We start from the raw sequence: 21217 nt of genomic DNA, 5'->3' as shown, positions 1-21217 counted from the left end.
TTCACTTAGATCAGAAACCAGTTTAAATTATGCATAACATTTCTGGCGTTTTTATATAATCCAATGATTTTTTCCAGTTGTTTTGGATTATTATATTTAAAAAAAAGAAGATTTTTTGGGAGCTGTTCTGTGTAATTATACTTATTAGAATTCAATAAGACACTATTTAGCTATATCTAAAATATTATATAGCAGAACATAACTAAAAACCATTTATATTCACTGTAGATTTTTAAATGTATAATAAAACTAATACATAATACAAATATAATATATGGTTTATAATTTATAATATATGAATTAAAATTATTTAAAAATTTTATTAAAATTATTTTAGAAAGAGTTCCAGCGGATTTCTAAGTAATTATATGTATTATTGTCCAATAAAGCAATATCTAGCCATATCAGAATTATTATATGGCAGAACATAACTAAAAACCACTTGTATTCAGTGTAGAATTTAAAATATATAATTAAATTAGCATACAATAAATATATAATATATGGTTTATAACTTAATACATACATTCAAAATAATTAAATAAAAAACAATTAAATAAAAATTAAATAAAAAATAATTTTATAAATAAATTTTGTAATTATACTTATTAATTTCCATTAAGACATAATCTAAAATATTATATAGTAGAACATGGAAAAAACACATTAATAATCACTATAATTCTCATTACTTATGATTTTACTTGTTTCCAAAATTTTTGCAGGTATAAAAATTAAAACAATTTCCACATGCAGTTTCCCAGAAGCAGTTTTATTTGATAAATTAAACATGATACATTATATTCAATTATTATGATGGTTAAATACAATATTAGGAATGGTTGGTACAAACCAAAAAAAAAAAAGCTATATTGTCACTAATACACCACTATTAAGCTTGTCACCATAACTAAGTTTAATCTATTAATAAACTGTTACAATATCTCACTAATGAGTGGTTCAGAACGCTTCTACATTTGTAAAGACAGGCCTGTTAAGATGTTGTCATTCTGGTGAGGCTGTGTAATCTACTAAGGCACGTTGGAAGTGACGTGAAGACGAGTAAACAGGTCGTTAGGTCAAACTTTAGGCCACTACAGAGTTCAATAGAGTGATGACGCCAACACAACGACGTCCTTCCGCACTGTCAAGAGCAATCAGATCAAGAGTTTGAAGGATTGCTTCTGCTCCTGATATGCACCGAAGGGCACATGTGAAGTCTAGTGTGATGGAAGCCCTTGTCAGACCAATATTTATACCAGGATAATACATAATAAAGCCTTTCACGGCCTCACGAGTGACAGGAATGTCTAAAAGAACTGGACAAATACAGAAAAGAGCACCTAAAACAATTAGGAAAACATTTTGCCAACTTCAACTGGAAAAATGAAAATAATAATAGATTTTTGAAAGCAACAGACTCTGATGAGAGAAAGCAATCCACAGATTCAAGAGGAGATCTTAGATCATATATTATACCAAATGTATGGTTACTGTTTCTATAGCTGTGAAATCTTATGCAATATTTGGACACTGTGGCCGGAAATCACTAAGAATAAATTGTGCACACTCCGAGTTGCTTTAGCATCCGATTAAAGGAATTATTTAAATATGCACAAATTGTGTGTTGAATGCATTTTGCACACTGTAATTCTCGACTGCGGGTGGCTAGTGAATAAGACACAGGTGATACTGTGTGTTTAGTGAATGTGAGTGTGTAACATGACAGCTGACGTACCTCTAGTTTGGACTCCAGCTCCACAGTTCTCCTGAGCTCCTTTACTGTCTCTGCGGATGCTCCACGGGACCAGCTGACATTTACGCCACTTGTGTGTTTTCCACCTGCAATTTCAAAGGGATATCATTATAATTACTGGTAGAGGTTGATCAGTTAGTGCACTGGAAATCCTAATTAGCTGCCTTAACTTGAAAACATATCAGGAAACCCACTGTCTTGGAAAATTAACTCATCTGAATTAAGCTGCCCACAATCTGATAACATTTTTTTATTTAACTTCTTTCTTTTCATCAGGATTAACCGTTTCACTACTGAGAAAAAAAAAACTGCGTAAGGGTTTTGCAGGTTTTAAATGTCAAGAGGTTGAGCAAATAATGACAGAATCTTCATTCTGGGGTGAATTATTCCTATAAGTGAACATATCTTTATTTACTCGAGAAGGTCAGTTTTAGCAAAAATCTATCCTGAATGTCAATAGATGTGAAATCTACAGAATAGCACAGAATATCAGTGCAGAGGCTGTGCTCGTGGGTGAAGCTGTACCTGTAACCCGGACAGACAGATGGAGTCGCACAGTCTTTCTCTTCATAAAGGACGTCTGGACACTCCTGACCTCCATTAGCTGGCATCTGGATGATCACTCGGTAGCGAAACTGTTTATTCTTCTGCCCATTCACACCTGTCGTTTCAAATACTAACTTAATTTCATGACGAATTATACTAGACAGACAGACAGACAGACAGACAGACAGACAGATAGACAGATAGACAGATAGACAGACAGACAGACAGATAGACAGATAGACAGATAGACAGATAGACAGATAGATAGATAGATAGATAGATAGATAGATAGATAGATAGATAGATAGATAGATAGATAGATAGACAGATAGACAGATAGACAGATAGATAGATAGATAGAACATTACTATGTTACTAACAACATATTTCTGCCTCATCATTTGACCAAAATCCACATTGGATTGCAGTCAGAAGTTTTTACAAACACAGTGACATTCAAGTAGAAGTGTTGTATTAATCTCATTAATTGTCATATGTTGCTTGAAGTATTTTTTCCGTTACCCATATACGATTATATTTTGTTATGTAATTTATCAAATCACATAAATTTGTAAGAAACAGTTTAATTTTCCAAAAAGATGTTTAATTATAGTAATATAATGTACATGTTGATCAGAGGGATGTGGGTGGGATGTAATGCCAGAGTAAAGTAAAGCCATAATTTACACAACAGTGTTCAGATAATCTTTTTTCCTGACAAAATCCATATAATGCAATATTTCTATCTGCTGAATGTAAGCTTTTCCATATTCCAAGCTTGCCTGCTGCACTGGGGACATCACATGCATGTGCGAGTCGTGAAAATTACGAAAAAAAAATCTAGGAATTATTTGATTGTTAGATTTTAAATCAGCGGGTTTGAGGCATCAAAAGTAAGTAACTAAGCAATTTTATGGATAGTAACTAATATTATTACTGAAATCTTATTAGTAATTAGTTACACTACTAGTTACTGCAAAAAGTAATATTATTACAGTAACTAAATTACTAGGAACTATTTACTGCCCAACACTGGATTTAAGATACATATAACATTAAAACAATAGATATTAGGATGTATGGATGGACTGACGCGGTGTACCTGATTCACAGGAAGTGGGGCACTCAGTCCAGTCACTGAAGGGTGTGACTATACAGTCTCTCTTGCAGGGCAGCAGACAGGGTCTCACTGACTCCGGCCGGGGGGCTTCAGGACATCTGAAACATCACACAGACACTGAAAGATCAGCAGGACACTCAACACAACATGTCACAGCCATATCACCCAGTAGCCCAAGACTGGTTGCCCACTGAAGTTAAGCAGGGTTGAGCCTGGTCAGTACCTGGATGGGAGACCTCCTGGGAAAACTAGGTTGCGCTTTGGGTGTACAACAATACACAATAAAGCGCTATATAAATGCATCATTCATTCATTCATGTGCTTTGATCACAGGAAGCAGGTGAATAAAGAAAACCCTGTGCCGCACTTTCACCAAAGACCCAATCACCTAAACGAGATTCATTATCAGACTTAACTACTGCAGGTCACCTGAGCAGGACCAATTACACAGGGCCAAAAAAGCTCTTCTAATGGATGTTTTATAGAATTATTTTTTTCCTCCGAGTAGCACTGACTGTTTTAGTCAAGGCTTTCACACCATTTTCTGCTCTTCCTCTCTGACCCTTCAAATGAAACAGGCTTGTGCTTGTGCCCTTAAGATTTTTGAGAAACATTATCTTCGCATTTGAAATGAGTAACAGCTCTTTGTTCAACACATACTTCATCCAATATAATTTTTTAACTGCACCATCCTTCAATAACTTCTTTGTAAAGCATTACATTCACTGGTTTACAAAATAATCAGCAATGAAATGCACACTGCATCTCAGAAAACTAGAAAAACGGCATTAGAATGGAGTCAATTCAAAATTTCCACTTCAATGCATTAAATCAACTCTCAGATTTTGTCTCCACATGGCATTTATTTGTGTATTAAGATTTAAGACCTTTTAAAGACCAAGTAAAGAAACTGTAAAGAATAAAAGGCAAATGTCTTCTATCAGCAACATGATAGTTTCCTGTTTCCTCAAAACATAAGGCTTGACATTTTTGCTCCCAACCTCTACAATATAACTGACATTCACTGTCAGCATTTTTGTGTTGTTTTCCAATGCAAACGTCTATATATTCTTAAAATTAAGATTTACTTGAGAAGCAAAATTACATGAGTTATGATGTCTGGTTTATGGGAAATTGATCAAAATGAGTCTATGATTAAAACAAGAACAAATATCTGCCTATAGGCTCAGAAAAAAAAAAAAAAAAAAAAAAAACTTAATTTAAAGGGAAAACAGGTTTTAATACCTTATTGACATATGTTCATATATATATATATATATATATATATATATATATATATATATATATATATATATATATATATATATATATATATATATATATATATATATATATATTTTTTTTTTTTTTTTTTTTTATGCAGTAAAAAAAGTGAAAAGCAATGCGGGGACTTGCTTTTTACAGTATTTTACATCTGCATTTTACTTCTTTTAAGACAAAAAAGTAAAATAAGTAAATAAATGAATTAATTTAATTAAATAATTTTAAAAAACACCCTTTTAAAGTGATAGTTCCCCCAAAAATAATTTAGTCACCCTCATGTCATTCCAAACTTGTATATATTTCTTTTTACTGCAGAAGAAGATATTTTGAACAATGTTGGGGTCCAACATGACTTTCATAGTATGGACAAATAAAAAACAGGCATTTTATTAAAATATCTTGTTAATGGTGTTAATTTTGAGGTGAACTTTCCATTTATGCCTACTCCAAGCACATCCATACTATGAGAAATATATCACCGAAGGACAGGAAAAAATCTAGATGCATTTTCTTTCTTTTCTTTTTTATAGCTATCCTAGTTTCAGCTTTATTGGTTTTAGTTATATTGCCCAGCCCAACTCCACAATGGATTACATAAGAATCCTTGCAGAGCAAAGCTCAGCAGCATCTGTTTCACAACAATGCTTCTTTTTTTCCAATCGTATTTTCCCTGCTCCACGGCTGTTATGTACCAGCCAGACGAGGCAGATAAGGCCTCACATCCTGTTACAGTAGTCAGTCACTGGGTAATACTCTTCTTTTATCACTGTTACAGCTCCTCAATTTAAGATCGGGGGTTAGCTTTAATCTGCTCCTGTATTTTAAGCACCGCTCCAGCTCGGTCGAATTCCCCGGGATAAAGATAAACAGGGATGCAGCAGTCCAGCAGAGGGACATTGGGTAATCTGATCTCTGATCAAATCCTCCTGGCTACGGCGCGCTGGGATGCCAGTCGCCATGTGCTCCATGTTTCATGAGGGTTGCAAATCTGCCACAATATAATAAAGCAACAGATACGTAAGGCTGATTCATTCGTAATACCAATAACAGAAGTGGTAAATCCTACCAGAGAAACAAATCCGGTTTGGGTGTGCAGGGCTCTCCTGGAGATTGGGTAAACTTCTGACAGAGCGTTAGCAACATTTCAAGACACTGGCTCAACTATTTAGTGCCTAACCTGCTACGATTGGTTAAGAGTGCAATATCACACAAGGAAATGACTCATTAAAAGTTAAAAGCTAATTTGTTATTGTTGTGAACAGAAAGGATTAGAGGAATAAGGCTTGGTAATGTTCCAACAGCACCATTAAAAAACAGCTCATACATTTAACATGAGGAAGAACAAATGCATCGTTCCTTTGCCCTCTCTAAATTGTCATTATTTTTCAATTAGGATTAACTGTCATAACTAGTAACGTGAAGTGAGGGATCACATTTCCTTGAAGGAATTACTGAAGTAGCTCATTAGAGTTTCTGGAAATACTATTATAACGCTGTCTGCGCATTGTTAATCACTTCTAATAGGATATTCCTTTAAAGTACAACTTTTGTGACCTGATTAGCAAATAAAATAACCAGAACTATCTTAGGAACAAGTCGTGCAAGTACAGCTCCTGTCTACTTAAATGGGGAAAAAACGTTTTACCACGTCAAATCAGCAATAATATTTGACAATGAATCAATGCAGCATCTTCATCTTCTTTTAAGGTAGATCCAGTTAATGCATATGCTCATTCCAGTGTTATTTCAGTATTATTTCTATAATATTATATATGTATGTGTGTGTGTGTGTGTGTGTGTATGTATATATATATATATATATATATATATATATATATATATATATATATATATATATATATATATATATATACACACACACACACACACATATATATACATATACACACACACACACACACACACAAATTTCAATAATCTGAATTAGCTTTAATTTTTATCATTTCAGTTTGAATTTTAGTGTAGGTTTTAGTGCTGTCAAATGATTAATGGCGATTAATCGCATCCAAAATAAAAAATTTTGTTTACATAATATATGTGGGTACTGTGTATATTCATTATGTATATCTAAATACACACATGCACAGTATATATTTGAAAAATATTGACATGTATTTACATGTATATATTTATCAGAATCAGAAAATACGGTGGCCGAGAGAGATCAACGTGCTGCAAATAGAAAAAAAACGCCTGCAAATTAAAAAAACAACTTCATAAATTTGACAACATACACGCTACAAATGCTCATAACACAAACAAATAAAGAAACACACTGCAAATACTCAAAACACAACCAAATAAAGAAACGCGCTGCAAATACTCAAAACACAACCAAATAAAGAAACGCGCTGCAAATACTCAAAACACAACCAAATAAAGAAACGCGCTGCAAATACTCAAAACACAACCAAATAAAGAAACGCGCTGCAAAGTGCTGTCAAATGATTAATGGCGATTAATCGCATCCAAAATAAAAAATTTTGTTTACATAATATATGTGGGTACTGTGTATATTCATTATGTATATCTAAATACACACATGCACAGTATATATTTGAAAAATATTGACATGTATTTACATGTATATATTTATCAGAATCAGAAAATACGGTGGCCGAGAGAGATCAACGTGCTGCAAATAGAAAAAAAACGCCTGCAAATTAAAAAAACAACTTCATAAATTTGACAACATACACGCTACAAATGCTCATAACACAAACAAATAAAGAAACACACTGCAAATACTCAAAACACAACCAAATAAAGAAACGCGCTGCAAATACTCAAAACACAACCAAATAAAGAAACGCGCTGCAAATACTCAAAACACAACCAAATAAAGAAACGCGCTGCAAATACTCAAAACACAACCAAATAAAGAAACGCGCTGCAAATAAAATTCTTTATTTGTTTGTGTTGTGAGCATTTGCAGCACCTGCTGTCAAATTAATGAAGATGTTTTCTTGATTTGCTGGTGCTTTTTCTATTTGCATGTGTTTTCTGAAGTTGCAGCGCGTTGAGCTCTCTCGACCACCGTAAGAAAGAGCTTTATTGCAAAGTATGCTTGCGCATACAAGGAATTTGTTTTAGTGTCACAGGCTTCCAGTGCACAGAGACAACAACAACGCACAGACAATACTCATATAATTTATATATATTCATACACTTTATATTATATATAAATATATTTAATATATAAACATAACATATTGTTCTTAAATATATACATGCATGTGTTAGTATTTATATAAATATGATAAATATACACCGTACACACAGCTATATTATGTAAACAAACACTATTATTTTGGATGTGTACTTTTGACAGCACTAGTTTTTATTCATTTGTTAAGTTTGTAATTTTTTATTATTGTTTTTAAAATTTAGTTTTCATTTATTTTTTATTTCAGTTTCAGTACTTCAACATAAGTTTCTTTCAGTTAGCAAATGCAGCATTCATAATTTGTTTTTCATCTATTTATATTTTATTTCTGCTTTATTTCAATTATACTGAAAATTAAGTTTTAGTTTTTGTTAACAATAAAAAACATTTTAAAGCTGCATGAGTCCAAATAATCCTCAAAAAATTAATTTCATAAAAATGCAAAATCTTGTCTTGCTGCTGCTGAAATATCAAGTCTCTCAGTCAAACATTTTCTTTTTCTTTTTTTTTTTAATTTAGTTTAAGTTTTCAGTTTTAGTTCCTCAAGAGAAGCTTATTTCAGTTACCCTGCACAACTTATTCCTGTAAATTATGCATCTAATATGTATATTTTATTTTATTTCCCCTTTATGACACTAATTGAAAATTAGGTTTAGCTGAAAATAAAAACAAATGAAATGCAATTTCATAAAAATGCAACATCTCATCCTGCTGCTGCTAAAATATAAAGTGTATCTTGTGTGAAAAACTTGTATGAATAATTATTAAGTGTTACAAACGCTCTTCATTCTTGTACTGTCTCAGTTGTGACAGAGTGGCAGTGCACATGCTCTTGATATTTGTTTCCTGCTCTTTGCTCACTATACTGTCTGTATAAGTATCCTAAAAAACAACTAGCTTCTCTAAGCTGTCAGAGCGAGAGATAAACATGAACGGCAGCAGCAGTTGTCAGTTACTGTGAGATGCATCAAAGGTCCGGGCTCTGAGCTTTAACATCGCTGTCTGTGTGTCTGTGCGTTTTCTCTCACTGATGCTGTGAGTGACACAAAGTGGCTCAGGGCAGGAAAACCGGCATAAGCTCTGCCTGCCCCAGACCTGGGCAAAAACATGATTTATGATTTACTGCGAGCAGGATGAGATATTCAAAATTAAATGCAGGTCTGAGAAAGGATGTGAATTTTGTGAATCAAATGCCTCTGAAGCCACGTAAACAATACAACATTTTTGGGCTAACGAATGCATACAAATGTAATCAATTTATCATTTTGATTTTGCATACACATTTCAGATCTTATATGCATTATACCACATGCTATTCCATAGAATAGACATGATTGTGATCGTAATCATTCATCAAAATATAGCCATTTATAGCTATTTTAATTTCAGTTTAGGGTTTCCATGCATTACAGAAGTAAATCTCAGTAAAAATACTTTTTCTACACCATTCTGAGCATTGAAAAATTATTTCTTTTTTTGCAGTCCTAAAATCTGACACTTCATCAAATTGCACTTTTGCAACCTACGCCATCTAGACTAAACACATCTTTCTGCTCCTTGAAGTGGTAAAAAGCAATATAATAGCTAAGCCTCTATTTGTCTATGCCAAAAAACCCACTGCTATTGTTTCCACAAAGGACTGTCAGGAGGACAACGTCTAAGTGGATCAATGATGTATTTTTAGGGGGTTTGTTTGTGCTAAGCCTCAAGAGGTCCCTCATCTAGTGGTGATTAAATTGCATTAAAGAATCAAATCCTCTTAATTACCGCTATTATCATCAATAGGAAATTAGGCAGTCTGAAAATGACTGTGCTAATTAGCCTGTTTGTGACTCCATGTTTATTGGGCTTTCAGCAGCTCGTTTGCCTGCAGTGGAATGATAGGGTTTGTGAGCACGCAGACATCTGTAGAGCAATTACAATCTGCCACTCAAACACAAGCAATCCATCTTCTTCTGAACAATTCTCCATCACCGCTAACACTTGAGTTGAGGTATGATTCGCGCCATATGTGATTACATAATAATAACAGATGGTAATATTCCAACACAACATGGCAAAACATTAAAATTACATTCATGACATGAATTCTGTCATCAATATGTCCAGAATATTTCCAAAAAGTACAAAGCAGAAATGACATTGTGTAAAAAGATGAATAAAGACTATCTTAGGACCAATTTAGGACATCACATAAGCATCACATTGTTATTATGCTAAAAAACAATGCATTCTCATTACTGTAATGCAGAAAAATTAAATGATGCAGTACAGTTTTATGGTACTGAATATTGTTGTATTGCACTGCCTTTAAAACGATTTAATTTTGTAAAAGATTTAAAAATGTATCAGATTTCAATAAAAAAGGAAAAAGAAGAAATGTAATTATTTGATACTATATTAGAGCTATGAAAATATAATGAATAACACAAAAAGTAAAGAAAGAAAGAAAGAAGAGGTATAACAATACACATAAAAATGTTTAAAAATATAATATATTATAATATAATATTATAGTAAATAAAATGAAGTATATGTATAAAAAGTAATATACAGTACATATAAATAATGAAAAACTAAAAAAAAAAAAAAAAAAAAAAAATTATACTTTCATACATGACACATTACAGTAATGGGAATTTGTCATGAAAATAATGTCACATTCCAAAATAAATAAAATAAAATATTTCATCCACTTTTTTATGTAGACTACATTTTTTTAAATGTAATATAACATTTTATTTATGTACTTTTGACAATCTAAAAAAAGATGCTCTGCAATATTAAGTAACTTCTCAACCATGAGCACATTAACATAAGACTGCTCATTTTTACATATTTAATAGCTATCCAGTGTTCTGAAGTTGTTGAAGGATTATGCAATGCAAATTATATTGGAGCCGATAGCAAATCCACAACCTGCAAGATTGTAACTCATTTCACATGCAAGAAGTAATTTACATAAAGAATTCTTCAGAGTAGGAAAAACAAAATAGCCTCTAAAACATGCATGCAGACTTACTTTTTGGGCGGCACCTGTCCGACGTTGACTTTTACGCAGATGACCTTGCGTGTTTGCACACCCATGGTGCAGGTGGACTTGTCTGCGCTGGAGGAGGTATTGAGGGTGGATGTGGTGGTGTCCTCCACGCACTGTCCCCAGGGGCCCGTCTGCCAGTGATACACAATGCAAGGATGCTCATTACAGTTCCGCACCTCCTGCAGGGCGCTGGTGCTCGGACAGCTGGAACCTCCTGCAAGAGTGTGAAGACATGCATTAGGTCTGACACGTGTCTACACTACATTTCATATCACACCACCATAGCTCGAGGATCTCCACACTGGAAGTGAGATGCACATCAACTCAGGAGAAGAAAATAATAAATAACAACCAGAAATTCACTATGCTTCAGTAACATTTTTTTATGTTTTCTAAGAAGTCAAGGTTGCATTTATTTGATAAAAAATTTGAAATATTATTACTTTGTAAAATAATTATTTTCTATTTGAATACATTAAAAAAATTAATTTATATCTGTGATGCAAAGCTGAATTTTCAGAATCATTGCAGTCTTCAGTGTCACATGATCTTTCAGAAATCATTCTAATATGTTTATCTGCTGCTCAAGAAACATTTATTATTATCATTAATGTGGAATACAGTTGTGCATCACATTTTCGTAATTAAATATTTTATACTTTTTTTCAGGATTCTTTGATGAACAGAATATTTGAAAAGAGCAGCATTTATTTGAAATCTTTTGTCGGTATGATCAGTTTAATACATCCTTGCTGAATAAAAAAAATAAAAAAATAAAAAATTATAATTATATATATATATATATATATATATATATATATATATATATATATATATATATATATATATATATATATTATTTTTATTTTATTTTTTTTATTAGTACAAAATGTACATTGACAGCCATTAATGTTTTAAAGTCTCTTCTGCTCACCAAGGCTGCATTTATTTGATCAAAAATACAGAAAAAAAAAAATTATATTGTGAAATATTTAGGGCTGCCCCCTAATAGTCGACCAGAAGAGGCTTGATTGACCAAAATTTGGTCAGAGGAGAATGGGCAGACTGGTTAGAGATGATAGAAAGGCAACAGTAACTCAAATAATCACTTGTTACAACCGAGGAATGCAGAATACCATCTCTGAACGCACAACACGTCGAACCCTGAAGCAGATGGGCTACAGCAGCAGAAGACCACACCGGGTGCCGCTCCTGTCAGCTAAGAACAGGAAACGGAGGCTACAATTCGCACAGGCTCACCAAAATTGGACAATAGAAGATTGGAAAAACGTTGCCTGGTCTGATGAGTCTCGATTTCTGCTGCGACATTCAGATGGTAGGGTCATAATTTGGCGTAAAGAACATGAAAGCATGGATCCATCCTGCCTTGTCTCAACGGTTCAGGCTGGTGGTGGTGGTGTAATGGTGTGGGGGATATTTTCTTGGCACACTTTGGGCCCCTTTGTACCAACTGAGCATCGTTTAAACGCCACAGCCTACCTGAGTATTGTTGCTGACCATGTCCATCCCTTTATGACTACAGTGTACCCATCTTCTGATGGCTACTTCCAGCAGGATAATGCACCATGTCACAAAGCTCAAATCATCTCAGACTGGTTTCTTGAACATGACAATGAGTTCACTTTACTCAAATGGCCTCCACAGTCACCAGATCTCAATCCAATAGAGCACATTTAGGATGTGGTGGAACGGGAGATTCACATCACGGATGTGCAGCCGACAAATCTGCAGCAACTGTGTGATGCTATCATGTGAATATGCACCAAAATCTCTGAGGATTGTTTACAACACCTTGTTGAATCTATGAATTAAGGCAGTTCTGAAGGCAAAAGGGGGTCCAACCCGGTACTAGCAAGGTGTACCTAATAAAGTGGCCAGTGAGTGTGTGTAAGTATTAGCAACTTTACGTGGCTACTCAATCAAATGTTAGGCTAACCTAGAGAAATGTGCGCTATTGAAGTGTCTGTGTGGAGTGTGGAGCTGAACATTAACACTCACTGCAGGACAGATGGAGGCGTTGGTGCAGTCACTTGATGTTAAAATACTCCCTCATTTTTGGTCATACAGTTAAGAGTAATACATCTTTCAAATATGTACAGACTCTGCGTTTATTTGTATGCACTCACAATAACAACAAAACATTGTGCTTTTGTAAAATAATGAAAGCAAACAGGAATGCGCTTTCTGCCGTCTCGATCTGTGAACTTCAGCGTGAAACTCTGTGTATATCTTTGCCTTACATTAAAAATATATCTATATAGAGTGAAATGTCTACTTTCAAATGAACCAATTCAAATGGAAAATAAATATTCTCAGATTATGTATGAAACATACAGGCGCATCACTACTGCGAAGATGGCGAGTCAGTGTTGCCAACGTCATCTCTTAAACCGAAAAAAAGCACTAGTTTATAAAATTATTAAAATGTTAATGCTGTCTCCTTACTGTTTTTTTACTGACACATTCATAATCATTTCTTCTACCGGTGCGCCGTGGTAAGTTTTATGCGTGTGCTCCAGCACTTATTAGGCTATGTAGGCAATTAAAGGCTCATTATAAAGATTTAAATGGTTTATTAATAAACGTGCAATTAGTCGACTAATGCTTAAAATGAACGACTACTAGTTGACCAGAAAAATCCTTTGTCGAGGGCAGGCCTAGAAATATTATTAAAGTTTAAAATAAAAGTTTTCTATTTTAATATACACTAAAATGTAATTTATTCCTGTGATGCAAAGCTGAATTTTCAGCAGCCAGTCTTCAGTGTCACATGATCCTTCAGAAATCATTCTGATATGCTGATTTATTATCACTGTTGGAAACTGCTGTGCTGCTTAATATTTTGTTGGTACCTGTGATAACATTTTTCAGGATTCTTTGACGAATAAAAAGTTTAAAAGGACAAGTGAAAACGTAATAATATACTGGGATTAAAAATTATTTTGCATAGGCCATTTTAGCCTTGGAAATGCATATGAAAATGTATTTTCTTCCTTGTTATTTTTTCTTGCTTGCGTTCACTGGAGCGAGACAGGTCAAGTGTTCATTTGCTCAAATCTCAACATAACGCCGTCGTCTCCAGTCGCTTAAACTTGTTGTAAATTGATTAAGATGAAACACTCCACATAATTGCCGCCTCCTAATTCCTCACGAGAGGCAGATAGTCGATGCAGCCGGCGGAGAACGGCGCGGTGTGTCTAAATAATTGCTGACATTTACAGGTTTGCAGATGACAGAGCAGCCCAGTGGGCCTGTGAATCAAAGCGCTCTCATTCTCAGAGGACAGCAAGAGCTTTATGAGAGGCAGTGAGCGAATACGTCTGCCTGCTTTAACTTTACAATGCACACAGTGTAGTTATTGCATCTGACTGTCAGATCCATTAAACAGGTGATTATTGTGTTTATATTGGGCAATGAGTTGAAGGGTAATAATAGGGCTTTTCACACTTTCTTGAACTTTAAGCTTTATGTGGCCAAGGCTCTTTCTTATCATTTTGTGCCCTGATTTGTGATGCCAAAACATATATGGATGATTCTTCAGTTCAAGGCACTTTTGAGACTTTGAAAAATCATACTTCTTTAAAAAGGTTTCATCTGTTAAAACATTTATCACATGTCCTGAAAAAAGAATTGATCATGGCTCTGATGAGCCTTCAATTATAATGTGGTATCCAATGAAAACTAAAACCATGAAAAAAAAAACCTGATGAAACATAAAACTAATATAAAAATTACTAAGATCTACACAGATATAAAAAAAAAAAAAAAAAGGCAAAACACTGAAATTACTAATAAATAAAATTACACTTCTCATTTTCATCATAACCAAGTATAAACATCTTTGGAAAAATATGTTTGTTTTCTAAGACGGTAAAGGCCAATAAATCACATGAATCAAGTAAATATTTTTCTCATAAATGCTTTCAGATAAAGTATAAAATAGAGTCGAAGAGATGAAGAAAGTGATGACACTGGCAAATTTAACCTTTCAAAAGCAGCAAAAATTAATTTGAGCCAAGCTAAACTTTAAAGCTACTGTAAACTATATTATATATTTTAAAACTATAATGCATTCTTTTAATAAAAGGTTTTACTGTAAAAGAGAAAAATCATAATATCCAGGGGACAGAAGAATTACATTAAATGAAACATATCCCATATACAATATGGAAACAATGCCGTTTAGCAACAGACAACCAATCATAAACCGCCTCAGTGCTTAGCTCATAAAATATTCATGCACTTTGCATAGCGGCAGTAAGTAAAACTATTCAGCATCTGAAGTAAACTCCTAAATCAATGTTATTAAAGTCATAAATATGCAAATAAGCAAGCAAGCCAGGGTTTACAAAAACAGTGTGAAACTTCAACGTCTACTATCATTAATTACTAACCCAGGGTAAAGTATGAAGAGTGTAAAACACTCAGTGTTAAGAATGAACAAACCGAAGTGTGAAAAGCCTAAATTAATATTTGCGTTTGTGTCTCTATGAAGCTTAACTGTGCAGGGTTACGAACGCCTTTCAGATGTTCCGCAAACAAAGAAAGGACGTTCGCTGCTTTATTTCTGTAGGTATTTTTAATTAACTGATTTCGTGAGATGAAACCTCATGATCAGGTTTTAAGCCAGAAACACGCAAAACGCAGTGTGCAAACATATATGGGAAGGCTGGTACATAATATGAATTATTGTGCTACTTTTATGCTAACAGCAAAGAAAATTCAGAATAGAAATAAATCACTATTTGGGTTTTGTTGAATAATGGTCTAAAAAAACAGGGATAAATAAAATGCCTGAAAATTTGATGCCTTAATTTGAATTTTGTATAGGTGTGATATGGTAATAATAAACAGTATATTTATATAAAAAATAATATTAATAGTACTGATTGCTTTTTAATTGTACAAAATTAATCTATGTCTTTAACCTGAAACCTGTCCAAAGATAAATAAAATAAAATAAAACAACAAAAACAAAACATATAGGTTTTTATATTGCACATTAAACTGACCAATATAGAAAATGTGGACAATACGGGAAACAATAATTAAGCTGATAATTAATCTTAACACTAACATTGTAAAATAAAAATAAATTAAAAACGAATTATTGCTAAAGCTCAAATTTTAAATGTTTCGAGAACTTAAATAATTAGTTTTAAAAAGTTTAAATTATATATTTTTTATTTTTATTATATTTAAAATTTAATTACCATGAATTTATTATATATAATTATTGATTTTATTATATATGATTATTATATAATTATCAAAGTATTATTATTATTATATTTAAATAACAATGATTCAATACAATATTAAGAATGGCTTGTGGAAATAAAAATAAAATAAAATAAAATAAAAAAATATCTAAAATTGTTATCCAACACACATCACTGCTTTAAAATGATAAATAAAAACATTTCAACTTCAACGAACTTAAGATCAATCTAATGCTCCACCATAACAGTTTTTGACCTGAAAGACAAAACTGACCACAGAAGAAAACAGTTCATGTCCGCAATAGTGACTCGTGCTACAGCATGAGAAAGCAATGCACACACTGCACTATGAACTGCATTCTGAATGCTCTCTCAACAATATGCTCATATTGTAAGTTTGCCTAGCAAGAAGTGTTTGCGTTCACATACTAATGCACAAGTATGTTTCTGGCTTTTTGCAATGTGCTATATAAGTTTCATAAGAGACCCAGAGGACTCTAATTTGTTCGTGTTTACAGTATGAGTTTCATCATTCTGCTGACTTGTTCACAAATGGACTCTCAAGGACATGCATAATGTATAAAGTCCCGCTGCATGAACGGCTGCATTTGGCATCTTACGTCAGACGTCAAGCAGATGTCTTGCACAGAAAGCATGGTGCATAGACTCATCGTCACATAAATCTATCCGCCTCCCAAAGGGCAACGCTCAACTCATCGCTCAAAAACGCAGTTACTTGGTGCTTTGGAAGCAAATGCATCCAAGCGCAAGATCTCACTTTCTTCATTTATATTCTTTGCGGATGCAACATTAAACTTGTGAAAACAAGACAAAGAATAAAAGCCTCTGTTAACACTTTCTAACCCGATACATATTCAAACACAAGCTATTTATTGCACATCTAAATCTACAAAAACTGCACATAAGAGATGAAAAGAAAGCAACTGTACCAAAGAGCTCAGGAAACTTCGGAACGCTTGTAAGACCTTGAGATAAAGCAAAAGTTATGAGCGTCTTCGCATTTAACTTTAGAGAAGCAGTGGTAAGAGAGTAAATATTTCAGGATCTACTCGACTAGTACTAAGTTTTACATATTTGAGTAACGACAAAATAATCAACAGTAAAAAAAGACAAGACTTAGCGGCTACTTCAAACCATCCAAACATATCTAAGAGGACTTCTACAGGAAAACTACTCTACAGGCCATTAAAACATGAGATGTTACCCTCCATAACTGTAATCCATGCCACTACCATTGACGTCACTGTGGAGAAAGCACAGCAATAATTCAATATGGACTTCTCTGAGAAGTATATGGTACACAAATGCCTAATGAGGAGAAAATGTGCAGCCATTTTTAACTTTATCATATTTGATACACAAGTTTCTAAAACCTCTAAATTATAAACATTATCAAACATTTTGTGAAAAACCTGTTGCACACAATCTGATACATGCCTTTTTGTTCATCATACTTTATTAACATTAAAGTATCCTTTTAGAAAATGTCACTGAAAAAAACCCTCATTGTAACAAAAAGGTAAGAATAACTTTTATACTGTAATTAATGTTTCAAAATGAAAACTTACTGAACTGGAGGCTTACTTGATTATCATTATTTTGTTCAAATGTGAGTATCAAATATAATCCATCAAGCTTTTGGGGAACGTTGTTTTCAGTCTCTCCATGATCACTGCATTGCATTATGTTCACAATAAAAAATAAATAAAAAATAGAGCTTTGATCATAAAACTAAGCATTTAAATATCATCTTACTAAAACATATTATTGGGGGACAAAGAGTGAAAGCTAATATTTATATGCATTGTGTGTCAGTAGTCTGCTATACTGTTATAAATCTTATTGATTTACACTGCAAGCTATCAGAATTTCATCTTACTTTTGGCCAAATAAATACCAGCAACAGCACCAAATTGCATATTTTTGCTTAGTTTGGACCTCTGAATAAAACTGAGCTGTTTTTTTTTTCTTACTTGAGTATGAATTCAATATTTTCCTATATCATACTCTACGGCCATAAAAGCCTGATGTATCAAATATGATACTCAACAAAAACATAAAACCAAAGATTTTTATATATATATTTTCTCTAAAGGTTCAATAAACTAACTAACAAGCTAACAAACCAACCAATTAATTAAAAAATTATTTCTTCTTACAATTATTTTATGTCATGCTTCATATGGTTACAACTTAATATCAAATGCAGAATTATTCCATACCTTTAATGATGACAGAATTGTATTCAGACCCTTATATTGTAACACTGACATGTAAGACCTACTTTACACAATCCTTTTAATTCCTCATGGATAATAATCACATTTGTTGAATTTTATTCTGAATTGCATCTGATTACAGAAGTAAAGTCGTTTGTGAACTGTGCTTCACTTTGACTGGAACGCTCGGTAAGCCCCACTCATGCAAACTGACACTTCAGCCTCTCTGGAACAGATAAAGTGGATTTAAGAGTCTCGGAACACTGACTGGGGGTGATGTCACAGCACAGGAGTCATCCATCAGAATCTCAGACAGTTTCAGGTTGAAAAATTCCACCCTTGTGGAACAACAGTCTTTACATGACTGTTTCCCGTCAGCTTTTTTAGGCTAATCTTATGCACTAGAGACCACAGAAAATTGCAAGGTTTTTGCATGTCAGCTTGTTAGAGAGGCCCCAAACAGTAATTAGAAATGTATGAAGGTCATTGTATTAGATATAATTTATCACAGCACATGGCATAAGCAATTAGTTAATAGTGAACAGTGTCCCCTAATCTAAAGTGTTACCATATAATAATATATTTTGGCCTAAAATTTGTATACATTTTTATTGTTTAGTACTGTTTTTGTTGACGTGTTTAGCGTTAGTATTGTCTGAGTTTCATCTTCTGTACCTTCTCCTGCATTGTAAGCCAGTATGGCTCGGGTTCTCATCTGCTTGCCCTCGGTGGTTTTACTGGAGCAGGTCTGGGAGCAGGTGGACCATTCGGTCCAGAGACTGAGAGCGCAGTCTTTAGGGCAGGGAACCACACAGGGCACAGATGAAGGGTAGACCTCATCCACACACATCTCCTTCTCCACCTCGGTACCTGAAGCACAACACATTTGTGGGTTTAAAAAGTGTTTCAGATTCATTAAGCACCATTCTTCCAAATCTACTGTACATTACTATACATGCTGTCAAACTTGATACATTGATGCATATGATGCACCAGCATGAGCTGATGAAAATATTTATAGCTGTACAGTAATTTAAGCTAAATTGTTAAACAGCACTTAAAAATAAATATAGTTTCCCTGGTGGTCTTGACCAACATCCACTTACAAACTCATAATTTATGTAATAGTAACATCTGGTGTATTTGATCTCACATGTAGGTCATATACTGTACAACAAAGGGGTGAAGCTGATGTAACCTGTCAAGCACATGTCTGAGTCATAATTCATCTCAAATATCAAAAGAAGCAAGAAGGCAAGACAATCAAGCCTATTTTTTAAGATTTTTGTATAATTCTTGCAAAAAATACTGTAATGCAATAAAATATCTTTAATGCAAAAAAGCAATAATAATAATAAAAATTAATAAATCAGTCACTTAATTCTTATATATTCATACACCAAGGTAGTATTTGTTGCACTGCCTTTGATTTTTGATTAAAAATATAAAATATTAAAATTATAAATATTACATGAAATTGATAATAAACATGGAATATTACAATTTTAAATATTAAATTAAACAAATAAAATATATTTTATATATTTTAAATATATAAAAAATTATATTTAAAATATTAAATATGAAAACATTACAATATTTAAGTGAATATTATGTAAATATAAAACATTACAAATATGAATATATAATAAATTATTACTTTATATAAGCATATATTAGCATATATTGTCCAACAAACAAACAAACAAAAACCTAATGAGAATCACAATTGAGAATAATGGGAGCTACAAAAAAAAACATACAGAAGATGCATTATGGTAATGAACATTAGGGCGTAAAATGTTCTTAACTGTCATGAAAATAAACGTCACAATGAAAATGATGTTAATGGACCTAAAATTAGGCAACATTTTCTTTATGCAAAATATGATTCAGCCAGACAAGCTTTTAATGCATTTCAAACCCCTCTGTTGTCCTATTTTGAAACGGTGCCATCCTAAAAAACAGTGGAAAGCAATCATACAGATGGTTCTGAAGGACAGGCAAAAAACAAAATGTGTGCAATTGTTGTCAGCGTGTCCGTGTTTGGCAGCGTTCATTAAAACGCACAGCCTCTCTCAAGGGTTTTTGTCACATCTTTTACTTTGAGCCAAATCTGATGAGTATCAGCTCGGTTTTGGCTTTAGCTCAGTAACTTGCTGCAAAAAACACAGTCTCTGCTTGAGCATTGAGCCACAAACACCCAATAAATATTTCCATCAAAAGCAGGGACACTCCAAGTTTTCCTTGTAGCAGACAGCGATACAATATTTACATCGATCTGTGTCAGAACCGTGGCTATTTGTGAAGCAATATGGTACACGTCACTCGCCGAGACCGTCGGCGCGAAGCAGATGCCAAGTCTGGCTGTAAAAATACAACTAGCAGATCAATTTTAATCAGCGCACGATGGAATCAATCTGCCACAGCGTACGGCTACAGAGAGGCAGGTTATGGCGAGACGGGGGGCATTCGATTGCTCACGCGGCAGATGCTAGAGAACATTATTGCACATTACTATTATTTCATAGACGTCATATCACACGGCCACAAAGCAGACTCTGAATGACAGTGGTCACGTGACAGAGGGATTTCTTGAAAACAGCAGATGTTTCCTTGTAGAGGCTGTAATGGTTTATCCTTTTTTCGGACTTAATGTGGCAACATTTTGAGAAATTCCACAAAGTTTCATCTGCAGTTTCTGGAAGCTTCCACTGTTATTAGCTTCCAACATCCATTATGGTCCTCAGATATTTTTAGATTAGAGTCTGACATAAAAACAAGCTCGTTTTACCAGCTTG

The 21217-nt window shown here is 33.6% G+C and overlaps 1 protein-coding gene across 1 annotated transcript in view; it reads right to left on the bottom strand.

The window, feature by feature from the left end:
* Positions 1-21217, bottom strand: part of LOC306878010 (thrombospondin type-1 domain-containing protein 7A-like) — a 139767-nt gene that overhangs the window by 34969 nt on the left and 83581 nt on the right. Inside the window, exons 8-14 of the mRNA XM_079430088.1 lie at positions 19092-19286; positions 17402-17440; positions 17127-17162; positions 10916-11147; positions 3405-3520; positions 2282-2417; positions 1739-1842 (exon numbers count right to left, since the gene is read on the bottom strand). Of these exons, the coding sequence (XP_079286214.1) occupies positions 1739-1842; positions 2282-2417; positions 3405-3520; positions 10916-11147; positions 17127-17162; positions 17402-17440; positions 19092-19286 (858 nt within the window). The remainder of the gene's footprint in view (positions 1-1738; positions 1843-2281; positions 2418-3404; positions 3521-10915; positions 11148-17126; positions 17163-17401; positions 17441-19091; positions 19287-21217) is intronic.

This window comes from Barbus barbus (genome assembly GCF_936440315.1).
Source record: "Barbus barbus genome assembly, chromosome: 12".
NCBI classification, from domain to species: domain Eukaryota; kingdom Metazoa; phylum Chordata; class Actinopteri; order Cypriniformes; family Cyprinidae; genus Barbus; species Barbus barbus.
This window is presented reverse-complemented; position numbering and strand designations above follow the sequence as displayed.